General features: G+C 46.0%; 1 protein-coding gene across 3 annotated transcripts in view; it reads right to left on the bottom strand.

The window, feature by feature from the left end:
* Positions 1 to 27406, bottom strand: part of VTCN1 (V-set domain containing T cell activation inhibitor 1) — a 50788-nt gene that overhangs the window by 16915 nt on the left and 6467 nt on the right. For 2 of the 3 annotated variants that reach the window (XM_036273302.1, XM_036273303.1), the window contains exon 2: positions 2507 to 2571. In XM_036273302.1, the coding sequence (XP_036129195.1) occupies positions 2507 to 2571 (65 nt within the window). Of the gene's footprint in view, positions 1 to 2506; positions 2572 to 26368; positions 26547 to 27406 lie in introns of those variants that run through there. The other variant, XM_036273301.1, reaches the window with a different exon arrangement.

Consider the following 27406-nt stretch of genomic DNA (forward strand, 5'->3'; position numbering starts at 1 on the left):
CCTCTCACATTGATGTTTCTCTCTCTCTCTCCCTGTCTCTACCTCTCTCTCTATCTGAAGATAAATAGAAAAATATCCTTGGGTAAGGATTAAAAATAAATAAATAAAATCTGAGCACTATTCAGTTGCCCTCTGGCGTAGGAGCAGGGAGCCCTTCGACAGTGGAGTTACAGGTAGCACAAGGCAAGGATTCTTTACAGAAACTGATTCTGGGATGCCCAACAGCACTGGATAAAACCTGGAAAATGAACTTCCCTTTGCAAGGACTCAGCAAGACAGGTTCTGTAGTTCCAGTAGCACAGAGAGCACACTAGACGCCTTCAGCAGATGGTCACTCAGCAGCTGCTGGAACCCAGCTGTCCAGATGGGCACCACAGCGCACGGTTTAAAGGTGAAAACACATGGGCTTAAGCCTGCACCAGTGGAGCCTGGGGTGGCACCTGTGAGTGCCACTCTTGCCAGAGAAGAGGGCAGGGTTGATGGAAGCAGTTGCTTCTGTGAGAAGAAATCAGAAAGGGTGGGGGGCCAGGCTAGGTAAAGGAGCAAGGTAGGGAAGCAGCAGCAGGGCATAGTGTTTGAGAACAGGCACAGACTGTCTGGGTTCAAGTCCCAACTCTGCCACTTACTGGATACGTGACCTTGGGCAACTTTCCTAACTTCTTTATTCCATAGCTTTTTCATCTATAAAACTACTAATAGTAGTTTCCTCAAAGGGTCTTTGAATGGTCTAAATAATAACAACACAGATAAAGAGCTTAATATAGTGCCTGATTTGCCACATTAAACCTTCAGTCAATGGTATTGATAACCCTTATTAACTAGAATCATTTAGAAAGATTGTAGATTCGAGTACCAAGAAGAAAGAAACGATTTACTAAATGCTTTACTTATAATGACTCATTTAAACCCTGATAAAACCATGAGAGGAAAGAATTATCATTTTAGAAATGAGGATGAAGAGGCTCCGTGGGATTAAATGGCTTTCCCAAGCCCTTTAGCTGGCAAGTAGTGGAGCCATATCAAACTCCATCTTATCTGGTGCTAACCCTGTGCTCGCTCCACCATGTTTTGCTGATATCCAGGGCCAGGCAGATATGTAAGAGTCTACTCACTAAAACAGTATCCCCACCTCATGTAAAAAGAAAAGTAATTAAAAACTATAAAACAAGTGTAAGAAAAGCCAATCACTAATTTATTTTCTCAGGTGACTACAATTTTTAAAAATAATGATTTTTTTCCCCCAAACAATTTCTTCATTGCTCCTGCTTTGGTACCATAAGCACGTGCCTGGCTGGCTTACCGAGTAGGCTGTAACTTTTCCCCAGTGTCCGAAGACGGAGAATTTCAGAGGAGGCTGTGTCCGTGACTTCCTGCCTGGCCTCCTCACTGCGGAGGAGACCTGCCTTGGTGTGGCCAGGAAACCGGGCAAGTTTTAGGAGGTGGTATATGATGCATTAATAACAGCAAATTATTAATAGCACTGATGATCTCAACAGGAAAAATAATGGCAGCCATTTATTACACACGTGTCAGGCACTTGACAAACACTGTGTCGTTGAATCCCACAACTAGTCCGACTGCTTTACCAGTGAGGAAACTGTTTCTGGAAAGTTAAGTTACATCCCATGGACACATACAGATTCCTAAACTGTCCCACTACACAGAGCTGTCCAGACCATCCAGGGATGAGCGCCGGCACAGGACGAACAGGGTCGGGGGCCTTGCCTCTCCTTCCTTCTTAAAGTCGGCTGGGGGCAGCACACCCGCGCTGGAGGAGAGCGACAGGGAAAAGACCGCTGACGCTATAAGACGAAACTTCTGAAGGGACAGCTCTGGCCACAGACTGAGTTAAAATAAATGTGTTGGCCTGAGTCAGACGGCTTAAGGGAAATGGAGCAAAAACTTGCCTCAGAGCAGACAGCTGCTCACTCGATGTCTCAATTAATGTGGCATCCATAATAGATGCTTTCGGACACAGAAGAGGAAAGAGAAGACTGTTCCTTGCAGCTGCTAGCTGCATTCAGAAACTCTCCATCCATGCCATAGTGGCCTGTTTCCTACAGGGAACAGCAGCCACGGCCGGTCTTCTCTTCACCTAAGACCCCTGTGTGCAAAGACTTGATTTTCTCTAACACTTCAGCTGAAGCCTTGTTGCACCAGGTCAACCACAGATAGAATGGCTCAGTCCTGACAGAACTTCGCCTATGATCCCAGAATGTCTCACACTGTCTGATAGCTAGGGAACGCTCTGACAGACACCCCATTTGATTCTGCCAGCTACCTGGTGATGTAGGCATTACGTCCTCCACTCCATAAATGAGGAAACGGAGGCCCACAGAGTTAAGTGACGAATATAAAGAAAATAAAGTCAGTAAGTAGGAGAACCAATGCTCTGTTCTGAGGCTTTCTGGGTCCACGAGCTGTGCTCTTTCCCTCTACCACCCTGAGTGACTGGGGCTCACTGGTGAGGGGCGGGCAGATTGTGGTAATGCAGGAAGTCACGTACCTGAAATACCAAACCCGATGATAAGTGCAATTGCTCCAGCCAAAATAATGATGATGCTAATGATGCTATGGAGAGATAGAGAAATGGGCAATTACTTCATTCCATTTGCAACCTGGGCTCATATCTGTCATAAGAGGTGCTACATTAAACATCTCAACTCTCTCTTCAACATAAGCCATTTCCCAGAAATAGAAAAGGAGTCTCAACAATTCTATGCCCGTCCCCCTGGGGCACTGTGGAGATTAAAGGAGTGGCCCTTTTATTTGACTGCTGGGTCATGTTAGTTTTCTGTTTCCAGACCAGGGAAGACCATGAACAAAGATTATGGGGGCAAAACTGATGCTGTCTCTAATGCAAGTGCCACTGGCTTCACACCGGCCCACACTGAGCGTCCCGCCCACCCCTCTCATAGCATTAAACTACCTGTTTGTCTCTTCCCATAGATTTTAAACCCCACTAAGAACAATGGTCATGTTCACTTTATATCCACTCACCCCTAGTCCATTGCACCCCATAGATCCTCAACAGGAGTTTATTTTCTCTTATTAAAAAATTAATACATATTTATGAAATAAAGTTTAGAAAATACCAATTAGCAAATATTCCATCATCCAGACATAACCACTGTTAACTTCTGCCAATTTGCAATGATCAGATTAACAAATGACATTTGGGAAATAAACAAGGAAGTATTGGTTACATTTACCAAGTGCTAAAATTACGTGGCAGGCATGTTCTAGGCACCATCTATGGATTATATCATTTATCCATGCGATAGATAACCTTATGGGGTAAACAAAGTCATCATCTCCAGTTTACAGATGAGGAAATGACAGGGAGGTTAAGCATCTTCCCTAAATTCACAGGGTTGGTAAATGGCAGAGCTGGGATTAGAATGTGTCTCTGGAAAGTGCACTCGACTATTCCTACGCTGCCTCCCAAGGGTGGGGCCTCATGAATGGGGTGTGTCTCTCGGCTCTGTCCAGGGGAACCCAGGGGACACCAGCTTTAGCTGGCGAGAGTGATGGGCAGAGCAGAAGGTGCACGTCAGAGCTGCTTTGTTGGCAGAGCATTCCCCGGGAAGCTTGCCCACTGCTGCCTGCCCTGGTGCGTAACTCACCAGCCTGGTGTCCCCGGCCACACTCTCTTGCTGCGGCAGTTCCCACACTACCCACACCCACACTGATGTTATTCCATCGGCAGGACAAAAGAAAGGCACAGGCAGGCAAAGAAAGATGTTATAGAGAGAAAGGGAAGCATGGACCTTTGACTTTCTGCCCTGAATAGGTTCATTGTACCCAGCCCCCATTGGCTCAGCGATGGGCTCACCAGAGAGAAACAACAGACTTACAAGGAGCAGTCTGAGTACACAGTTCCCCTGGAGGTCAAGCCTTCATGAGGTATAGCCAGGGGGGCAGCAAGTGAATAAGCAGAACGAAGCTTTTAATAATAGGGTATCTGCACTTGATTCCAAGAGGAGACACCATTTGACCACTTTTCTATTTCCACAGCTCGCTGCAGCCTCGGTTTTCACTGGTCCCAGTGCGTGAGAACAGCTAGACAGACTCATAGCAAGAGGCACTGTCTGGCTCTCTTAGTCACTGGGTCAGACAGCAGACTTGCATTAGTGACTCAGGGATCCACTTACCTTGGGAAAATGACTTCAACTCTCTAAGACTCAGCTTCTTTCTCTTTAAGAGCCCTGGTCAGTTTGCTCAGCGGTTAGAGCATCAGCCATGGACCTAAGAGTTGTGGGTTCAATTTCAATCAAGGGCACGTACCTGGGTTGCAGGGTTGATCCCCAGTCCCAGTTGGGGTCTTGTAGGAGGTAATCAATCAATGTGTATCTCTCACATCAATGTTTTCTCCCTCCCTCCTGCCCTCCCTTCCACTCTTCCTAAGAAAAATAAATGAAAAAATATCCTCAGGTGAGGATTGAAAAAAAAGGGGGGGGGGGAATAAGAGTAATTTCTGCTTTACCTGCTATAAAGGTGTTATGGGTTGAAGTGTGCCCCCCAAAATTCATATTTCGAAGTCCTCGGAACCTCAGGAAATGACTTAATTTGGAAATAGGTTTGTTGCAGATGTAATGAGTTACAGTGAGATCATACTGGAGTAGAACGGGCCCTAACCAACATGACGAGTGTCCATATATAAAGGGGAAACTTGGACGCTGACATGCACACACATGGGATACGGCACGTGAACAGGAAAACAGAGATGTGTAAGTCAGGGGACACCAAGGGTTGCCGGCCAGTCACCAGAAGCCAGGGACAGGCATGGAACAGTCTCCCTCACGGCCCTGAGCAGGAACCCCGCTGACCCCTGGGCTGCTGGTCTCCAGACTGTGCAACAACACCTTTCTGTTGGTAAGACGCCCAGTCTGTGGTGCTTTGTCACAGCAGCCCCGGCAAACGAATACAGAAGGGCTGTTTTAAGATCAGATGAAGTTTTTGACAATGAATGTTGCATAATTTATAAAGGACTATTCGTATATTACTTTTTACTATTAAAAAAGTTTAGTTGGGCCCTGGCCGGTTTGGCTCAGCGGTTAGAGCGTCGTCCTGTGGTCCTGAGAGACCTGGGTTCGGTTCCCGCTAAGGGCATGTTCCTCGGTTGCAGTTTGTCCCCGGCCCTGGTCCGTCGTGCGGGTGGCAGCCACTCAATGTGTTCCTTTCACATCGATGTTTCTCTCTCTCTCTCTGTTCCCTCTTTCCCTCCCACTCTACCTGAACAAAAAAATGGGAAAATGTCCTCGGGTGAGGATAAAAAAAAAAAAAAAGTTTAGTTGGCCCTGGCTGGTAGTTCCGTTGTTTAGAGCGTCATCCTGATATGCCAAGGTTGTGGGTTCCATCTCTGGTCAAGGCACATACAGGCACATACAATGAGTGCATCAATGAGCAGAACAACAAATCGATGTCTTGGTCTCTTTGTCTCTCTGTCTCTGTCTCTCTCTCTCAAGTAAATTTTTGTTTTTAATTTAAAAGCTTACTTGCAGCTATCTGCTGTAAATTTATTGTTAAAAGCTAATAACTTAAATCTGGAGAATAATTCGACTGATACTAATAGAAATATCCTAGCATTTTGATACATCCAAATAGCATGCACCAGCCTTGGCGCTAAGTGTTCGGTGTGCATTTTCGTATGTGTTTGAATGATCAAGTCCTGTTATCTGGTTAATTCTCTCGTGTCCGTCTGGTGCTCCTGCTCACCACCGTGCCTCACCGCACTACTGCAACACTCTCCTGTCTGCTGTCCCTGCTTCCCGTCTGACCTCTCCCATCCACCGCTCACACTGCAGAATCATCGGTCACTTCAGGATTTCTTTTTTCAATTTTTTTTTCTTTATTGGTTTTAGAGAATGAGAAAGGGAGAGAGAGAGAGAGAGAGAGAAATATTGATGAGAGAGAACATCGACTGGCCGCCTCCTGCATGCCCCCTACTGGGGACTGAGACCACAAGCTGGGCGTGTGCCCTGACCAGGAATCGAACCAGTCCACATTCAACCACCGAGCCACACCGGCCGGGCCACTTCAGGATTTCTATGTAACCGCGGCTTAGGGGAGACAATCTAGTCGAAAGTGGGAAATGGGTGATCACTGAGGCAGTGTAATGCTGTGATCACGAGCATGGCTTCTGGACCCAGCCTGCATAGGTTCAAGTCCCAGCCCCACCACTTACTAATTGTGCGACCTCAACTTCCCATCATGAGAAGATTAAGTGAGTCAACGCAGTTTTAAAAACCACTTAGAATAGTGCCTGGCACATAGGAAGCTTCAATAAGGATTAGCTATTCTCATTCTTGTTGTTTTCTATGGTTATATAATAAGCACATGTTTCTAACTTAGAGTATGTGTTTCCTTGATGAGGCTACTGAGCTATCGGTGAGAATGATGACGAAGCTGATACAGTAGTCCTCATACTGGTTGGAAAACTCCCAGTGCCTTTCTGTTTTCTTCATGGTAAGAATTCACTCTGCGATGGAGCTCACAGGGCCTTTCGAAGGGGTTCTTGCCCTCTCTCTCCAGCCTTGTTTCTCCCACACTTCCGCTGGGATGCTGCACTCCAGCCGCACTGAAGCATCATAGATCCCACCCCCAACCCCACCCCCACCACAGGTATGCTGCCCCCCACCCTCTCTCAGTGGGGGCTGGACAGCAAAGACACGGAGCAGACACCTGTTCCTCACCGATAGGAACAAGACAGTGGAGGTTGAGTGTTTCAGTCAAAGCAGCTGCGCCCATCTCCCTCGCCCCGGCCCCCACGTCCCCTGCTGTGGACGCAGGACCCTGCCACCTAGGCATGTCCCCTATCTCACAGGAATCACTTGTTTTGAACTGGTGTTCCCTCTGGAAAAGCGCACCTTCCAGAACCTCGGGAAGCGAAGCAGGAACTATCAGAGCAGCCAAATTAAGTAATTCCTGTCTGCTGCTTATTAATTTTTTAAAACGATGAATAAAATATTTCACATAAGATGTTCTTACATTGCTTTTTGGTTTCTACTTCCCCAGCATAATTTCCAATAACTATGATATGGGGAATTTTTAATGCAAAACTGCCTTCTAACCACTGCGTTGGAATTCACAGTGCACAGTTGCTGCTCCTTAGAAGGGCCCAGATGCAAGTCAGTGCTTTTGAAGGATTTGTTCATTTAGCAAATATTTGTTAAGTACTTACCACGTGAAAGACATTGTGCTGGGCACAGTGGAGGAAATCAGATGGAGGTAAAGGAAGTGCCTGCTCTCCAGGACTTACAGTGCAATTGAGGTGAAACACACACGCACATGCACATGGAGCATACACGAACATACATGCACACACACGCCTCTGTAATAACACAAGACAGATGTGGTCAGGGCTTCAGTAAAGAGAGGAGCACGTTCTCTCGGGAATTCTAGGTTGATAGCAAGTATTGAAATCTTAGAGAAATAAGGAGACTCAAAGTGCATTTCCATGAACAAGTTTCAAAGAAAGTAAAGGGAGAGGCTTTAATGTATTTAGCTAATTCATGCTGCTACCCACACTCTCATCAAAGCTGAAACACAGAGAAAAGTGGTCATTTCTGATGCACTGCATGGGGTCAGGACCCAAGCCTCACACGTTAGTGCTCTGGGCTGGGAAAAGGTGCTTTCCGGGGACACAGAACTCAGAGCCTTCCAGGGAGGGCCCAGCCTCGCAGCCTGGACTCTGCCAAACACACCCAACTACCCACGGATGGCCTTGCTTACTTCCTTTCCTGTCTTTTCTCCAGCTGCTGCTGCTCTCTGCAACACTTGAAAGAAATTAGGCATTTCTGTTAAGAAATGATATGTTGTGCTCCTGAAAAACCTCACATTCTATAAAATCACACAATAAAGGTAACAGGGCTTATGGGAAAAAATAAGGTTAAGGTAAGGGCAGACCGCTGAAAATCTGTGTGACTTTATGACGGCCTCTAACAGCAACAATAATCGGTACCTCGGGAGATAACTTGGACAGCCAAAGCAGGCAGCTCCATAGGGCCAGAAGCTGCTTGAGGGGATAGTAAATGCACCGAGCCCTGGCCCAGTGGCTCAGTTGGTTGGAGTAGCGTGTTTTGTACACCAAAAGCTTGTGGGTTTGATTCCTGGCCAGGGCACATACCTAGGTTGTGGCTTTGATCCCTGGTTGGGGGTGCATATGGGAGGCAACTGATCGGTGTTCCTCTCTCACATTGATGTCTCTTTCTCCCTTCCTCTCTTTCTCTCTAAAATTAATAAAAACATATCCTTGGGTGAGGGTTTTAAAAAATGCACAGAAACAACTGGGCAGACACTCAGACTTGGTGTGCTGTGAGCCAGGGATGGTGGGCACAGAGGGCAGCGCAGCCCGAGGCGCAAGGCCAGGGTGTGCTTCTCTGGGGAGCGCGCCAAACGCAGGTGTTCACTCAAATCTAAAGAAAACAGAACTGAAAGCCACACCGAGCCCTTCTCGCTGAAGCTGTCATTCTCCTCTGCTCATCCAGCTCCTTTGCCTTGGGAAAAATACAAGTGAATCAACACCGCTTCCATGATGTCATTGTCATCATTCCCCTGTTTCCCAACCACGTGTGAGCTCATTTGCGCTACAGAAACACCGACTGCAGCAGACAGACGGCATTACTGAATCACCAAGAAACAAGCTAGGAGAGAGACACCTATTTTTTAAGGACAAACTTTCATTGTACCTGAGGTCCATGAGGATGATAAAACCAAAAAAGCCAGTGCTTATCGGGCACTTTCTGTGCGTCAATGCTACATGTACAGTGTCCCGTTCGTTCCTTACAACGGTGCTATGAGCCAAGTGTCACTGTCATTGCCTTTTTACTCGTGGGGTAACCGAGGCTTAGCTTAAATAACTGACCAAGCTCTCACAGCTAGACAGTGGGAGAGCCAGGTCTCAAACGTAGGAGCGTAGGAGCGTATCAGCCTGTGCTCCTAGGAGCCATACTTCTAGAAGTCCTGTGTGGCAGGCCAGAGGCCAAAAGCTCAGAAGGCTTCCCTCGTCCCACCCCCACATAGCTTGTGTCGCTCCATTTCAGGAAACAAGGGCTTTCTGAACCTGCTTCAGCGTGTAGAGCACTCGCTCTGGAAGATATAAGGCGCTCTCTGTTCCATTCAAACACTGATGGTTTCTGTTCTCTACTTTCTGTCTGCATCTCAGCTATGGACAGAACTGGGAGCTACCACGTTCCTTATGGATCTTCAGCCTACTTCCACTGTAAACTGATAAATGATTAACACTCTGAAACTAGATTAAGTTGGCAAATGTGTGATTAATCTGAATAAATTCTACTTTTAAATTGGATATGCCAAGCAGATTATTTGAGTAAATCAAGTACATATTTGAATGAATCAGACATATTACTTTGTTCATAAACTAACAAAGTGACTCAGTTTATAAAGGAATGCTGAAAGTGAATTTCAGCCTATCCAAAAGTTTCTCCCTATATGTATTTTTCCCCATAAAAGAAGAAAAGAAATTATTTTTAAACACTGGAACAGAGCATGTGTTTTGTAACCATTTTTCTAGACATTGATTAATATGAATTTTAGGTTTCTGAGAAGCTTAAATGGTTGTCTACTCAATTTTTTTTCCCCCTGAGGAATCTTTTTCCCCCCTGTAGAGAATGTCTCCCCATCTCTATGTTCCTTTCCTTTATCTCTTTGTTTGGTAAAATTGAGGCCAGCCTTGATCCAGGGGCCAGAGAACATGACATCAAGAGCAGGAACTGGAGGATGAGGATGACATCGACAAGGAGGGCTGCTCCACGGAGCCGAGGCGTGTGTATGGAAGAAAGGGTCTTCCTCCTGGACGGCTCTGCTCGGTCCACCTTGCTTCAATGACAGTTGACGGCATGGCTTTGTGTTTGGGAAAGGGATTTTAGGAAAATGAATGCAAGAGACTTGGGTGCTTTTGAGTACCAGGTTGAGGCATCCTCTCTTCTCTCAAGGATGGTGTGGGGTCCTCCAAAGCATAGGCACCAGTATTACATCAACCTGGGCCCCAGTCCCGTGAAACCAGGGAGACGTGACCAGCAAATAGATTTCTATCTTCATGACAAGTTTTTGAATAACTGATAGTGGTGGCTTGGGACATCGTGTTGGCAGGACTGCAAGGCTGCCACCGGCTCAGCAGGAGAGAGGACCACCACTGAGCAGTGATTTCTCAGAGAGCTCGCACCTCTGCGTGCCATCCTGGGTTAGCAACACATGAAAGGGGCTTTAACTGACTGCTAACTACAAACTCCCAGAGTTTTAGGCTAATTTAATAGCTAAGTAATGACAGTGCAATGGCAATGGTAGCTGATACTCCCCTATACACATTTTTGGCTCATGCTTTAAGAAGAACAGCGATTAATGTGTATATTTCAGACAGGGTTTCTCAATGTCAGCCCTATAGAGAAGTTGGGTCAGAGAAGTCTTTGCTGTTGGGGGCTGTCCTGTGCACTGTAGGATGTTTAGCAGCATCCCTGGCCTCTACCTTCTAGATGCCAGTAGCACCTGCCCCTCTTGTGACAACCTGAGGTCTACAGACATGTCACCCCGGCTGAGCACCGTTGCTCTGGGAGAAGAAGGACCAGGGTGGCAATGTGATTAAAAGACATGTGGTTTGATGAATAAAGAAACTGGGGTAGTTTATAATTTGGAGAAGTCTAAATGTAGTAATGATTATTTCAAAATTTGAAAGGTGCCATATGGGCCTATTTTCTATCACTCTGGCAAGAATAAAGCCAGTGGGTGGAAGTTCTAGACACTGTCCAGCAGAGCTCTCCAGTACTGGCCAAGGCCCCAGCGTGTCCATCGCTGGACACGTGTGTAAAGCGAGGGCTGAGAAACCCTGAGGGAGACATGTGCTCGGGGAAGAGTTTCAGGCGCCCCGTAAGGGTTGGAACAATTTTGAAAGCCCCTTTCAAATACAGTTAGTCACATGATTCTGTAATGTGATAATTCCCTGGGATTTGCACTTGCCTTGCCCTTGCCACAGTTAGGTGTTCTGATATGCCACCTAAAACCTGGTTATTAGCATGGTGATGACGGCTGATAGCGACAGAGTGCATGACCTCATTTATCTCAGTTAATCCCCACAACAACCCTATGAGGTAGGTACTGTTTGCTTTGCTTTATGAATGGGGAAACTGAGGCCTAATGTTAAATAACTTATCCAAGCCCCCACACACCCCGAGAAATTAGAGCTGGATTAGACAGGGGTCTGAGACTCAAGCTTTAATTATTATACTGTATTTTATATAAAGACAAAGTTTTGTGAGTGCCAGGATTCAGCCCCGTTTCCAGGCTCACGCTCTGTACAGTTGCAGCCTGTGGTAGGACAACTGTCCCATTTTACATAGTCTGAAGAAGTCCATCTCTGTCAGAAGATACCTTTTGTCTGAGACTCTGGAAGGAAACTAGAAGGGGCATCTCAGCTGGAAAAATACAGAATGTTAATAAATACATACCTTTCCCTAAACAATATTTGAGTTTGCACCAAAGCCATTCTATTTTATTCTTAAGCCTGCTCTATTTATAACTGTGCCCCTGAATGCCCATGAGGCACACATGAGTATTCCATCAGCCTCATACACAATTTTCCAGGGGCACAAGCAAAGCGAGACAAAAGTCAATACAAAGTTGATTACTAGCCCGACCGGTGTGGCTCAGTGGTTGAGCGTCGACCCATGCACCAAGAGGTCACTGGTTCAATTCCTGGTCAGGACACATGGCCAGGTTGTGAGCCCTATCCCCAGTGGGGGGCATGCAGGAGGCGGCCAATCCATGTTCTCTCTCATCGAAGTTTTTTCCTCTCTCTCTAAAAATCAATAAAGAAAAAACATTAAAAAAAAAAGTTTATTACTAGTCCTTTTCCTAATCATACCTGTATTTCCTGTTCCTCATTCTCACTGCAGAGAAAAAACATTACCAGAAGATTCCTTCTGCAGTATATCATCCCATTTTGTTTAATAACAAACACACTTTAAACGCTTTGTGAACCTCCCACAAAGTGCCTGCACTGTTAGAAGAGGCAGGTATCCCCCTAAGCAGTCTGTGTGGTCTGAACTCCTAATTGTAAGTCTCCCAAACTGGAGTTTGGGAGAGGTTTCCAGGAGCGCTCACAGCACCTGGAGTGAGGTTTGGCTGCTAACAGCACTTCCTTCTCACATCGGCTGGTATTGTTCAGGCTGCTGTCACGATGACCCTTCCACCTGTCTGGAACCACCTTGTTCCTTCACGCCTCCGCCTCACCCTCCTCTTCTGCTCAGTGACAGCCTGGTCATTTCCGATGGAGGACACAAAGAGAAGGCGCTGCCACCCCCCGCAGCCCCTCGTCAACTCCGCAGAGAACCTGCCATTCCTTTCCTGCGAAACCTCCGTGGGAGCAGGGGGCTCACACAGCTAGCAGCGCCGCAATGTGCCCTGCACCGGTGTCCAGATTAAACACACTGTCTCCGCAGGACTGCTGTAAGGTCCAAAGAAACACACGGCGCTTTGTAAAGTGTAAATATTAGCTATTATTTTGAATTATAAATGTCAATTCTTATTTTTACCCCTTCTCACTATCCCAGATTGAAATGACTCTTTACGGCTAATAGATTAAAGTTCAAACTAAGCCAGGAAGGTAAGACTCTCCCCAAATACCGAAGCTGTCTATCTCACGCTCCCCCTTCTGCAGCTCTGGATTCTGGTCAAGCTGATCTGCATTGTCTCCTCTTGTCCTCGGCCTAGAACATCCTTCCACCTCCTCTCTGGCTATCAAAAGTGGGCTCATTCAAAGACTGGCTTGGCTCGGACTTGCCTCTGACATCTTCCCTGAAGACCCAGCACGGGGCAGGCTCCCTTTCTCTTTCCTGAGTGGGTTGAGGGAGTTGGGTACGAAGGTGAATCTCAAAAGGCTGGCTCCACTGCGAGGGGAGAGGCAGGCCCTGGGAGGCAGGATTGGGACTGAGAGGCTCTGATGGGGAAGGACCAGGACAGGCTCTCTCTGGAGAGAGTACATTTCCATTAATCCTCTCTCCCCATCAGTCACCCTGATCTGGGCCTCAGGCAGATGGATGGCCCACAGAGCTGCAATGATCTGTAATCTAGATCACCTTTGCAACACCCTAAAGCCACAGTGACTGTTGGACTTTTCATCCTTTTAGTGCCTATAGGGGACCCATGCTGTCACTGGAGACATTGAAAGATGTGCTTGGGCTGTCTCCTCTCAGAAAGCCTAGCCCTGGGATCAGTTCATCGCTTATTCATTAATAAAGCTGGGAACAAGCACATGTTGCCCTCAGAGCTTTTTCCTACCAAAGCGCACACACCTGTCTTCGCAGTCTGATGCCAGTGTGTTCTGAAGTGGGTACAATGTCATATTTGTACGCTCAAGGCTCCTGTCATTCACTCTACTTCAGCAACACGAGGAAATCTCCCCAGTGAAAAGCAGGCCACCATATCTCAGAAATCAGTAGGGATATGTGTGCAGTCTTCCAAAAGTCCTACCAGGAGCTCATGCAAATCCTCATCTGCTGGGACAGGGCCTCCTCTCTCAGAGGTGGGCCCAGTTCTGCAGGTGTGGCCGCATAAAGCTTTTGAGGACAGAGGTGTGGAAATCAGGCTGCCAGGCCCATCCCTCGGGGCCTGGCCTGCCTGCGCTGCCCTCATCCACGGACCCTGGGGCTGTCCTGTTCGCATGACAAGCCTTGGCTGCCCACACCAAAAATGGTTCTGAGACTCAGGCAAGGGAGACAGCCCCGTCCTGGGATTCAGAGTCATCCTTGAGTTGAACTCCGCGGACCTGTCCATCTGTAACAGACACAAAGGAAGCTCCCCAGGCCTTCCTAGAGGCTGTGCCCTTCCCTGCCTCAGAGTGAGCTCGAACCCAGGGCGTCCTTGAGCTTTCCCCCCTGGTCCCAGCCGAGTTCCAGAGCCCTGGTCTCAGTCTCCTGTAGATCCATGGCTCCTGCCTTCCCCCTCGTAGGGACCCCAGCCTGCTACTACATGCAGGAAGGTCCTGCTGTGCTCTCCTGTGTGCACCCTGTGCAACTCCTGTCCTGGACCCTGCGGGCCACCCTAACCCACTGTGGCCCAGAGCCAGGCAATACCCAGGTATTGGTTACAGGGCTACTATAATACACAGAATTCTGTTGTATCTTCTAATTAAGACTTCTACACATTCAGATACCACATGTATTAAAGCTCAAGATTTACATCTAAAGTATCGATTTGAGCATAAAATGTAAAGCATGCATATTCATTCTAGAAGTTTAAAGAGTTTGAACACAGCCCTGGCTGGTTTGGCTCAGCGGTTAGAGCGTCGGCCCGTGGACTGGAGAGTCCCGAGTTTGGTTCCTGCTAAGGGCACGTACCTCGGTTGCAGTTTGTCCCCGGCCCCGGTTGAGGTTGTGTGGGTGGCAGCCACTCGATGTGTCTCTCCCACATCAATGTTTCTCTCTCTCTTCCTCCTTCTCTCCCTCCTGCTTTATCTGAAGATACTTGCAAAAATGTCCTCTGGTGAGGATTTAAAAAATAAAATAAATAAAGAGTTTGAACACAAATATAAGCTCAAGAGAAGTTTACATAAATTTGTAATTACCATATCCCATTTTTTGCCCTATTTCTGGCCCCCTACCTCCATTCTCCATCAATTTTAAATTACTTTGGGCCCCTAAATATATCAGGCTGTTTCTTGCCTATGTGCTTTGTTTAGGCAGTTTTCTCAGTTTTTGCAACATGGTAGGAACTTAATAAATGTTTGTTGAATAAATGTACCACCTTACAGAATGCTTCCCTCAGTGTGTTTAACAAATAGTATTAAAAACTTATTGAACTAATGAGTAAATTAAATGGCCATACCATGTTACTAAGGGAAACGAACACATTTGTAACTTTTGAGTGGCCATTTATGGGAGAAATTCTCATTTATCTTTCTCCTTCAAGGAAAATAATCATTTATAAAATTGTGGTATGTGAAATCTTGCTGACACATGAATTATTACAAAATGCCTTGGAGGGTTGGAAATAGAAGACCTGGTTGGTGGGGGTCGACCAGGGAAGCTGGAGAAGGAATTAATTGAGAACAGCTGTGCTGGAGTTCTTGCTAAACTCCAGCCACTTCAGTCATTTCTCTGCACAAATGACTTACCAAATAGAGGCGTCCCTGCAAAAGAAAAAAGGAACTTTGCAGGGAATGAAAATTAAAATTTTTCTCAACTGTGCATAGAAGTATCCTTAAAAGAAAGAATAATCTTGCCCCAAATGCTTAAAACGCTGAATAAAACCAAACAAAACCACACATGCATTTTTGAACACTTGGTTTTTGCTGGCAAGAAAAATAGAAAGATTTGCAGAGGCTAAAAATGGCACAAAAGTGTGACAGGTAAGAGAGTGCTGAACACGGTGGCTTTCTGCAAATTCCAGTGACAGAGCCTCCTGTCTTACGAGCCATACAGAATATCAGAGACAGAGCTAAGGGCCACACAACCTGGAGAATCTGATTGGAGACTCACATAAGCTGGAACCTCTACTCCCCAGAAGGACAGCAACCTCATTTGGTCTTAGTTCTGGGTGAAAAGAAAAACACTCCCTGAAATTTGAGGTCTGAATTTACAATGTCTCCGGTCCTGAAGAACCCCAAACCAAGAATTAAGTTTAAAGGGTTCCTAACTTATAAAATTCCAGTGCTTAATAGAAGCAAAAGCAAATACTCTCTGAAGAACTGTACTCTCCACAAAGAATTTCAGCAGGTAAAACTCTCCAAAATATAAGCTTATAATAAAAAAAAAACACTAAGTACACAAGAAAAAAGACACCATGAACAGAAGAAATAAAAACCATTAGATACAGAATATGAAATAAGCCTTCTTAATGTGTTTAAAAAAAAAGAAAAGAAACCAATAAGGGAACAGAAAGGAACACGTAAGGAACAAAAGACTAAAAAAACTGACCAGATAAAGATTTGAAAAAGAGTTTCATTAAAAAAAAAAAGTGGTTGAATAGATTCAGCCTCATCTAAGACAACCAACACAAATCTATAGAATAAACATTCTAACTCGTGAAAAAAAAAAAAAAAAAGATTTGGAAAAAAACCAAATAGAACATCTAAGAAATGAAAAATAAATAATTGAAATTTAAAACTCACAGGACACATTAAGTAGTAGATTGGATACAACTGAAAGAGAGAGTTAAGCAAAAGAGTTGAAATATTAAATATTAAAGAGAGGGTAAAATACACAAAGACCAAAATAAGAACTTTTAATATTTATATCTAATCAGAGGTCCAGAAAGACAGAATGCAGAGTGAGAGAGAGGCAATAGATGAAGAGAAAAAGACTGAGTATTTTTTAGTATTTATGAAAGATCCCAATCTTTGGATTCAGGAAGCTCAATGAATCATAAGTAGGATAAATAAGAAGAAAACTGCAAGACTGAGGAAGAACAAAGCAAAAATCTTAAAAACAGTAAGAGAGAAAAGACAGATTACCTAGAAAGGAATGACACTTAGACTAATAGAACACTTTTCAAAGTAACAAGAGAAGCCAGAAAAATAACGGAATTATATCTTCAAAGTGCTAAGAGAAAAGGAAATTCGAGATATAGAGTATATAGACCTCAGCAGGTATAATAGAGACTGATATGACATGGAGAGAATACAGCCCCCACCATTAAGGCTTCATGCCCAATAGATCACTAGATGATGCTACAAAAACATAAAAGTAAGATGTATAATTTCATTGTAGGGTAGCATCAGCCTTAATAGTCATCCAGAGAATTTGTGTCAGACTTATCGACTTGGAGAAACAAGTCACGGCCAAAGCATTGCTGTCCAGGTGTCCAAGCTATCAGGAACTTCAAGGGATGGACCAAAGAAAGCCTTCCTGGGCCAGCACAGTGTAACCTGGAGCCCAGGCAGCACTGGCATTCCTCTAGGTGGACTCGGCTTGTCCTGTGGCATTAGAAAAGCAGACAGGGCAAGCGTCGTTCCCACACCTGACCAACAGACTCACGAAGAGGGGGCAGAGGTCAAAGTTAAGCTTCAATGAACCTGTCTCGAAATTTGCTATCAGGAAAACTAGAAAGAAGTGTTTTCTATTTTGACTTATGTATACTTTTTTGTTTTGTTTTATGGTTTTGTGTTCTTTATACTTTGAATTACATGCAAGCTGGCGGGGACATTGGTAGGCACCACCACCATCTTTTTCATGCTTAGAGCATTATTTCTGAGCTGGAGGTCAGAAACATTTGAGGGCCGGGAAAGGAATTCCTTTCTTTACTTGGTGCTTTTCTTCATGATGTCTATGATTTCTGTTACATAATACCTGACAAAGGCCCTAAAAATGTTAGGTCCCTCTCCTGCTACCAAGAGGCTAAGGCCCACATCAAAAACAAGGGTGACTGTGGATACAAAGTGTGATTTATTTCAAGGTCAAGGGGATAGAGGGTAGAGTTAGGAGAAGAAGGTCTCCTCCAGAGACATTTAGAGGCAGGTTGTATTAGGGACTGAGACCCCTACTAGGCCTGTGAGCAATGCTCCCCAATTTTCCACTGTTCAAGAAACTGATTAGCTTTGCCTCTCGCGACCTAGACGGAGATGCCTCTTAAAGCTGCAGCAGCCAAGTCAAATCTTGGCTTAGGTTTAAGAAGTTAGGATAGGGAGCTTTGTTGGTTTAGTATTTACAGTGTTTCTTAGTTTCCTCCCCCTTTATAGGTTTATTTAACCCCCAAATCAAGGACAGAAACCATCTTTCACATTTCAGTCAAATACAGCGGTTCCGGTGGCTGTCAGAGCTGAGAGACGCAGGAAAGACCAGGAGGTTGTAGCACAGACAGGAGGCCGGGAAGGAAAGAGGCAATAATGGCTGGGGATGTTGGTCCATGTCCATCCCGACTTCCCCACTACACAGTGATAGCAGCCACACTCTCCCTGATGCGGTGTCCGAGGACTGCCATCAGAGTCAGAATCTAGTAGGGTAGGGAACCCCTGGGCAGTGCCGAGGTGGCATCTCCTGCATGAGATGCTGCTTCATTGCTCCAGTTACAGGAGCGCTCTGCCCAAACATGGGAATGTGGTTTGACAATGGTCATACGAGTCATTTCCAGGTGTGACAGATCTGAAAGGCATATTTTGGGTTCCTAACTATTTGAATTTCTGGTATATATCAATCACTTGCTGGGACAATAGGTAAAATAACTTAAATTACAATAGTCCTGTTGGCTGAGGTATGCAGCCATTGCTTCTGTCAGTGTGTGCGTGGATGGTATCTGTTGGACAGCAGATGGGACATCTCTAGGGTTCTGGGGCTCAGCAGCATAAACTTGAGTCGAGGCCCTAACTGATCACAGCTCCCTCCTTGCCCATTAGTGGAGCAAGGTCATTATTAGACTTTTTCAATATTTTTCTTGCAATTTTATAATGCCATGTTTCATGTTGGGGTTGGGAGCTGGGAGAGTGCAATGAACTATTTATTACAAAAGGAAAGAAAGAATTGGATAGGAGATAGAATACAGGGAATGAGAAGGTAGGTGTAGTAGACAAGGCCCTTACTCTCCTCCCCACTGCTAAAAGCTCAGGCTGTGCCTGTCCAGGTGTCCCTATACATTCACGGATGCCAAGGGCACAGCAGTGAGACACATCTGAGCAGTCCAGGCCCTAGCACAGCCGTTTCTACACCACCTCAAGGCAGATTCAGAGAGGATTACAATTGTTGCATTTGGCTGCCAAGATTTCTGGGCTTCCTTTCAAATCCTTACAAAAAGATCCTTTTGCTACCCACTTCAACAAATTATACAGTATTACCAAGAACCTGTAATTTAATTATGCCTCTAGGCACTTGAGTAAGGTCAGTAGCATTTGTTCTGAAGCATGAAGTTCCCAAGAAGATACGCATTCTTTGTAAGCTCCCTTTGTAAGCTACACAGATTTGTTCTTTCTTGCATAATTTTTGAGGGAACACTGTGGCAATGTGTGTCAGAGCCGCCCCGAGTCCTCACTGTCCCCTGTGCAGTCCTCCACGACGGCACTTGCCGTGTCATATCGAAACGTATGTTTACACATTTGCATCTTCTTTGGTCTCCTCTAAATTTCTCAAGGACAGGGACTGAAGCTTTGAATTTTTGTGTAATAGGGTGTTAAAGTTTTAACTGAAGTTCCAATATACAAGAGATGCTATGTACTAAAGCAAGATAGCACATTGCTACGCAGTTTCAAAGGGGAGTCTTTGCCACCTGCACCAGGTGAAGGGTGGAGAAAGGGCTCAAAGCAAGGAGAGACTTGTGAAGCTATTCCTCTGGAGAAAACATTTTTTCTCTGTGCTCTCGGGACACTCCTCCCCTTCCCCAACGCACAAATATAAAGCACAAAGTTGGGGTTTGGGAGGACACCGTGGCCTAGAGCCTAAATCACACTTGAGAAATTTAATGAGGTCACTACTCTTTTTAAAAAAATTTTTTTAATTGATTTTTAGAGAGAGAGAAAGGGAGAAGGAGAGACAGAAACACTGATGAGAGAGAACATCAATTGGCCACCTCCTGCATGCCCTTCGCTGGGGATCGGGCCCACAACTCGGGCATGGTCCTGACCGGGAATCAAACTGGTGACCTCTTGGTGCATGGGTTGACGCTCAACCACTGAGCCACACCGGCCAGGCAATGAGGTTACTACTCTTTTATGAGGAAAGGAATATGTGAGCTTGTCCTATAGGCCAGATATCCTAGAGCCATGACCAAGTCCTAACCAACAGGAATACCTGGGAGAGGGGCCTGAACACCGAGTCACGTGTGAAGTGGACCTTCCGGGAACCAGAGCTTAGGGGACATCAGTCAGCTGAAGGAGAGGCCGAGTTTTCATCAGAGGCTTCAGGAGTTACCCCACACATTTCCCTACTGGATGTACTTCAGAAGGTTAGAGGGAGATGAAAATAAAATTTCACTTTGATTGTAACCTATTGGTCATGCTGGATCAATAGTACAGCAGACACATTTATCCCCCTAAGTGTCAGACATTAGTGCCTGACTCATCCTAAGCATTTGATAAATGCCGAACTGAGTTAATTGATTTGGGAACATCTGCACCAAAATATATTCATGAGGCAGCCCATATTTTTATTTCAGGGTTAGTCTCCTTAAATTACACTTGGGGAAGATTTTGTGTGAACAATTATAATTAGCAACTAAATATAGTACACATTTATAAATTAGCTCTTATTTATTATACATAAGTAACATCTAGCATCTTATAACCCACATAAATCCCAAACATCTTGTGGTCCAATTTTTGATAATGTCACAGTCAAAGAAATATCATTCCAACAGAAAAGTTTAACTAAAACCACTGGGCATGTAGGAAAACATCAAAAGACATTACATAGATAATGTACAGCACAACTTCTTTAAAGAAAAAATCCTCTTTCCCAACTTCTGTTCTTATTAGTTCCCCAAACGTTTTCCTTCTTGAAATTTCCTCAAAACTCTCAGAAATCCACTCTCTAGTCTCTTCTTCCTCATACTCTCCAATCTACTGTCAAATCCACTGTCCTCTCTCCTTTCTCTTACAACCTTTCAGTCTTTTCTGCGTGGTTTACCCCACTGAAGTCATAACTGTGAGTTGGAAGGGGGGAGACTTAGCAGAAACCAAGGTTTTCCCGACGAGTTGGGCAGAGAAGGAAGAGGCTGGGAAGAGTTCACTGTCCCTGTCGCTCCACAAAAGGGAGACTTGGCAAAGGGCAGCCGTAGGGGTAGGAATGCCTGGGTTTTCCCCACTCCACAATAACCTTCATCTCTAGCTTCGTGATAAGAAAGTAAAACTCCGTAAACAAGAACTTTGTTCCTTTGATTTTATTCCCAATTAAAATGTATAGTATAGCCCGGCCGGTGTGGCTCAGTGGTTGAGCGTCGATCCGTGCATCAAGAGGTCGCCAATTAGATTCCCGGTCAGGGCACACGCCCAGGTTGTGGGCCAATTCCCCAGTGGGGGGCATGCAGGAGGCGGCCAATCGATGTTCTCTCTCATCGATGTTTCCATCTCTCTCCCTTCCTCTCTCTCTAAAAACCAATAAAGAAAAAAATATATAGTATAATATTTTATCTCATTAGTCATTGATACCTGGTATAAATTAGTTACTTTACTGATGGTAGTGTTGGACAGTAAATTAAGAAAAAGAATGCTAAGACATGAGAGAGAGAAATCTCAAAAATGGGGAGAGGGGGGAGGATTAGATACAAAATTTGCCTTTTCTTTTTCTTCAGAATTTTGGCAAGAGTCGGTGCTGGTCCTGGCAAAAGGCTTACACAGAAACGACTACTTCAGGGAGCTGAGCTGGCTAGTGGGAGTGCGTGCTGGAGCACCTGGCGGGCGGAGAGAGGGGACCTGCCGTGGTGGCACTGGGTGTACTGTGCTCTGACTGTGGGCTTATCTCCCCGTCTCCCCTTCTAATGCTCTAAATGCTCGCAGGCCCCATCACTTGTACGTGATTGTAACCCTAAGACCTGTGGTACCAGGGCACGGTAGATATTGGATAGATATTTGTTCAATGAGTTAACAATGTGTAGAAGTGTGCTGGCACGTGGGAGGAACCCGACACAGGGGACCATGACTGAGGTTATGGGTGATCCCCAGAAAGGCCAGCCCCGGAACCGACACAGGCTGCTGACACAAGCGTCAGCCTCACGTGGACAGACTGCAAGCTGAGCTCAGCGGGAAATGAACACTAGGCTTTAAGACCGTGGGTATTTTAAAGTCCAGGGTGTGTGGGTCTTGGCGCTTTTATAAAGCTATCTTACTCCAGTGGGCAGGGCAGCTTCTCAACTAAAGGTGCAGACATGTCCCGTAACGCACCAGAGCTGTGTGCTGCCTTCAGTGTCACTGTTGTGCCCATGTTTTGTATCTTATCACCTCAGGTCCTCAAGGCAGTCCTGGGAGGTCCAGTTATTGTCCTAGCTTAACAAGAGAGTCCTGCGACTGGCATGGACCACACACCATACATTGGGACAGGGAAGTCAAGTCCTTGGCTGCTGAAGAGCAGCAGGCAGTGCCCTGCCCCCCCTTCCCACTGCTTGAGAGGCAGTTAGTGAGACCGTTGGTAAAGCCAGTGCAATAGCATAGCCTGGTGCCTGCCAGATGAACAACTGCAAACCTGCGTTTCCACCCCTGTATTTTTAAGATGACTTTACTTTTATGGATAGAGGACAAATGAGATGTGAGGATCTGAACGATGACACGGCCTGTTCAGGGTTTATCAATGTTTGCTCTTTCAGTGAGCGAGTCCTAGGCTTCCTTTCCACTCACATCGTGAGAAATCAAAAAGGTTTTTTCAGCCCTGGCCAGTTTGGCTCAGCGGTTAGAGTGTCGGCCTGCGGTCCAGAGAGACCCGGGTTCGGTTCCCACTAGGGGAGCGTACCTCGGTTGCAGTTTGTCCCTGGCCCTGCTCGGTCGTGCGGGTGGCAGCCACTCGATGTGTCCCTTCACGTCGATGTTTCTCTCTCTCTCTGTTCCTCTCTCTCCCTCCCACTCTACCTGAACAAGAAATGGAAAAATGTCCTCGGGTGAGGATAAAAAAAAAAAAAGGCTTTTTCTCACCCTTCCTGATAATTACGTGTTTGCAGAATGATGTGTCTGAACGGCCAAGAGTATCTTTTGCAAGCATCTCACTCTGGGCAGTGCCTTCCACTGCAGGGCACAAAACCACCAGGGTCCCATTTAATGTCATTTAAATTCCTCCCAGTTACAATGAACAACTTTAATTAAATCAACTCCGTGTTCTCCCGGGAAACAGCACTCTATCAACTCCCACCTTTCACTGCCCCGCGCATTAGGTAATTCCTCCCACACCTAACACCTTTTCAGCAATGGGAGGTCTGAGTGGTGTCAACACGCCTAGGCCCTCTGCAGGAGTCCGTTACACTGGTGACTGGTAGGTAGCATGTGAATGACAGACAACCCTGTTAGAGCCTGGGTCATGGGAAGGGTTCCAGAGGGTAGAGGAGGGGGTGGAGGGATGAGGGGCAGGAGTGGAGGCACCGAGGACTTAGTCCTGGCCCAGCCACTGCTTCACTGTACGCCCTGAGTCAAACCTGTCCGACAGTCCCCTTCTCTGGCTTGGACACTTGGCTCTGGTGCTGGATAATGACAAAGTCTGGCCACGTGTCCACATTCCTGATGGAGCACGTGACTCCCCGAGGCACCGGCAGCCCAGGGGTCTCCCTCCTGCTCCTGATCTGCTTCACTTACCTTGACGTTGTAAGCAGATTAGATCAACACCTGTGAATGAGGACGGTAATGATACCCTGGAAAGATGAACTAATTAATACTATTAATAATGAGAGGGCAGTCACAAGAATACCTGTGCTTATTTAGTACCTGTCACTTGAGGATGTTGTCACTGATGTCACCTCGTGAACCCTCCCTACACTTTTATAAGGGAGAAAATGTTAGAGACTGGTTACAAAAAAGCCTGTTTGGAGGGAGGTTAATCAAGGAACAATTACTGTAGAAGGGAAAGTTCTGAAAAATGTAATGATTCTGGATAAGGAAGATGAGTGGGCATTCCTGGGGGGAAATGACGCCCTCTCGCCCGGCCTGTGCTCGGCCCTCCGTCCTGCTCCGGACTCCCACGTTCACGTGCTTTTTTCTAGTCAGTGTCTGTTCTTTGTAATTATTCCAGCCCCTAGTTTCCAAAAGTGTGTACAAATATTATTTTTAAAAGGGTTACAGTTTCATAACAGTGAGTCAATCACAATCAAATAGATTTCTTTAACTTTAGGACTTTAATATGCTTATTGCACAGTGAATGTTCCAGAGGGGTATATACTGAGTCACACTCTTTGAAATAATCAGTTTTGTGGGTTAAAATCAACTGAATGCTGGCAATGTCATATGGTCCAGTCTAATACTATTCAGGACTTCCAACCTTGCCTGACGACAGAACTCTGCCGGGGAAAATCTTGTCACAGAGGCCGTGACCTCAGAACTCACTTTGGGAAACACTGTCCTAGATCCTTAAACACAGACTGTGAGGTGCTTGGATCATGCGTGGTGCTTGGACCCCATGATGTTCGGGTGCAACAGGACAATGGGCTGAGCAGGATGGGAGGGCAGCAGATGGAGGAATCCTGCCAGGCCGTGGGGCCGAGACTGCACGCAGGACGGCCCGATGTGGGCTCGCCCAGCTCAGGGGAAGTGTGGAGGTGCACGTTACTACAGTTGCAACTGTTGTGTATTAAGGTGCAAGGAATTTTTTTTAGCTGTAAAACTACTTTAAAATATTTAGTTTAGTACACCTAGGTTCAATGGGAAAAGCAGATTATGAAAGGATACACAATTAATAACTATGTAAAAATTACTAACAGTTGGGTTTGAAAAGGGCAAAAATGGTAAATAGTCATTTGTTCCTTTTAAAATTTCCTTAAATGTTATTATATTGCTTCCCAGTGGGAAAAAAAGCATGCCAGTTGCTTCCTAAGCTTTGAGTCCATACCAGAAGGTCCTCTGGGAAAATCCCAATGTACCCCCTCCTTATTCTTGGCAGGTGGGAGAGTAATATCAAGGAGCAACTGACCTCCCAACCAGGACTTTGGTAAATCATGTTTCTCTGGCCACCTCATTGAGCTGAGTGGGGTCAAGAGATAGGTGATGCATTACCTCTCGAACGGTCTCTCCATCTGTCCATCCAGACGAAGAACCAGCCCACCCACTGAGATCCCCAAATCTCCAGGCATGTCCAGTCCCCAGTGGATGCTCTGTAAAATCTACATTTAAGTTGGTTATGTAAAGTTTTGGACAGGATCCTATAGCAACACTATTTCTAAATGATGACTGAATTTTCAGCAAGGCCTCAAAAACCTATTCAATCCTAATGTTTCAGAAATAGTGTACATTTGTAATAGGAAAGGAAAATAGCAGAAAACACTGCTATCGTACGCACACAATTACAGCTGAGTGTGGAGTAAACAGATTCTGTGGGCTCCCCTGGGGCTCCAGCTCTCACGTATAAAGCTGTGTCCATGGGAAGTGGTTTCCTAGTCCAGCTGAGGACGTCGCCCGGACAGCCCTCAGCAGCTGGAGGTAGAGGGCGAGGTTGTCATTTCCAGGGACCTCCTCTGTCCGCCTGCAGGTAGAACCTGGCCTGCAGGGGAGACTCCCAGGCCAGCAGTTTGTGGAGCTGCTACTGCTCCCCCCAGGGCTGGATGGGGAGTCCCTCTGGATTCCTGCTTCCTCTTCACCGAGGGGAGTGTAGTGTCACAGAAACCAAGAGAAGAAAGTTTTTCAAGAAGGATGTAGTGAGACATCTGTGTTGAATGCTATTGTGAAAACAAGGACAGAGGCGTCAACATTAGATTTGACATTGACAGGAGCAATATGTTGGTATCGTGGGGACAAAATCCAACTAGAGTAGCTTGAGGAGAGAATCATAATGGAAGAATACATGGTTTACAATAAGTGTGTAAGTGTTTTATATGTATTAACTCACATAATTCTTATACTCTTCTGGTGTAAATTCTAATATCATTCCCATTGTACAGATGAGGAACAGAGAGGATAAGTAACCTGCCCAAGGTCGCGTGGCTAGAAGGTGGCAGAGCTGAGACTGTACCCAGGCAGCCTGACCCCAGTCTGTGTTGGGAACCTCATCACCTTCCCTCTGCCATGCCCAGTAAGGTCAGAACTCCAGATAGCTCTTTCAACAAGTTTGCTGAGAAGGAAAAAGGAGATGGGGAGGGAGCTGGAGAGGTTGTGGGGCTGAGAGAGGGTATTTCTTTTAAGACAGAAAGCACTGATGTATGGGCTGCGTGCTGCCAGGGATGCTAGAGTAGCAGAGAGAGACTGATGATGCTGGCCGGAGGAGGTGGTGGGATGGGCCCAGGGCACAGAGGGGTGCCCTTTGATAGGAGTAAGACTCGTCCTCTGGTCCTGGGAAGGGGCAGAGAAAAGGACACAAGTGAGGGTAGCCGGTAGTTTTGGAAGTGAAAAGATGAAGGATCACCTGTCTTCAGGCTCCTGTTTTCTCAGTGAAGGATAAAGCAGAATAATCATCGGAGACTGGGGTGGGAGGTGGAGGAGAAGAGAGGCATGAAATGGCCATTTTGGGAGGCAGTGGGTGGAGGAGAATACATGAGCAGCCCATAGGAACTAAAAGAGACAATTTAAGACCCTTAAATGTTATGGATGCTGTCTCTATTCATGAAACCTTTCATGGTTTTTATTCTCTGAAAACTTTTCATTCTACATCTGCAGACAAAGAAAGAGGGTGAGCGCCTGCCTTTCTCCGTCACGGGCGCTGGGAGCAGTGGGAAGGCTTTGGAAGTGATGGGCTGGTGACTCTGAAGCATCCCAGGCAGATGGCTTGGGGCTGTGGGACACGAACACAGAGAGAAATACAACCTGACTTCTTACCTGCAGGAACTTCGTGTTCTTTCCTTTGTTTTCATCAAGGCCCATTTGTCCCCTCTTTAGCACATTTCTTAAGGAGAAATGTGGAATGACGAATGATCCCGGGTGAAATGATCCCTCGTGGATCGTATCCTGTGCTTTCCCTGCGCAATCGAGGAGCTCAGAGAGAACACTAATATAGTTGACCCCCAAACCCTTCGCCGTGCCCCTCAGTATCTGAGTCCGTGGGTCTGGAGGGTGGGCCTGAGAATTTGCATTTCTAACAGGCTCAGGTGATGCTCCTGCTGCTGCTCAGGAGACCGCACTTTGAGTTTTTAATTTTTTCTTTTCTTTATTGATTTCTTTTTAGAGAGCGAGGAACGGAGAAGGAGAAAGAGATAGAAACATCAATGAGAGAGAACATCGATTGGCCGCCTCCTACATTCCCCCCACTGGGGATTTGGCCCACAACCTGGGCATGTGCCCTGACCAGGATTCGAACCGGCGACATCTTGGTGCCTGGGTCAATACTCAACCCACTGAGCCACACCAGCCAGTCTGCACTTTGAGTTTTGGGTGAGTGTTGCCACCTCAGTCAGCCAGGGGTTTTCCCATCTCTCACAGAACAAGAACTGGAAAAGTCAACTGAAATCCCCAAATTCACACATACAGGTCAAGCCCAGCTGCTCCTGTTGGACTTGCCGTCCCTCTCCCTCCCACCGTGTCACTTGTTATCCTGTGACAACATGGAAGGGAATAACTGAATGAGAAAAACTAACACACAAAGGCTAATTAGGTACAAGGTGCTACTCTGAACCCTTTACATGTATTGACTCGTGTAGTCTTCACAAGAACTCTCTGAGGTAGGTACTGTTTTTAACTGCATTTTACCATGGAGGAAATGAAGACAGAGGTCGAGTAACTTAGTTGAGGTCCGCCAGCTAGGAAGTGGAGAGCTGGAATATGAACATGGGTCAGACTAACTTCAGTACCCACTTTACACCCACTTCGTCATATATCAAAGGTAAATGTGGATGAAGCTTTGGTCTCTCAGATTTAGGG

The sequence above is a fragment of the Molossus molossus genome, unplaced genomic scaffold (genome assembly GCF_014108415.1).
Source record: "Molossus molossus isolate mMolMol1 unplaced genomic scaffold, mMolMol1.p scaffold_m16_p_20, whole genome shotgun sequence".
Taxonomy (NCBI): Eukaryota; Metazoa; Chordata; class Mammalia; order Chiroptera; family Molossidae; genus Molossus; species Molossus molossus.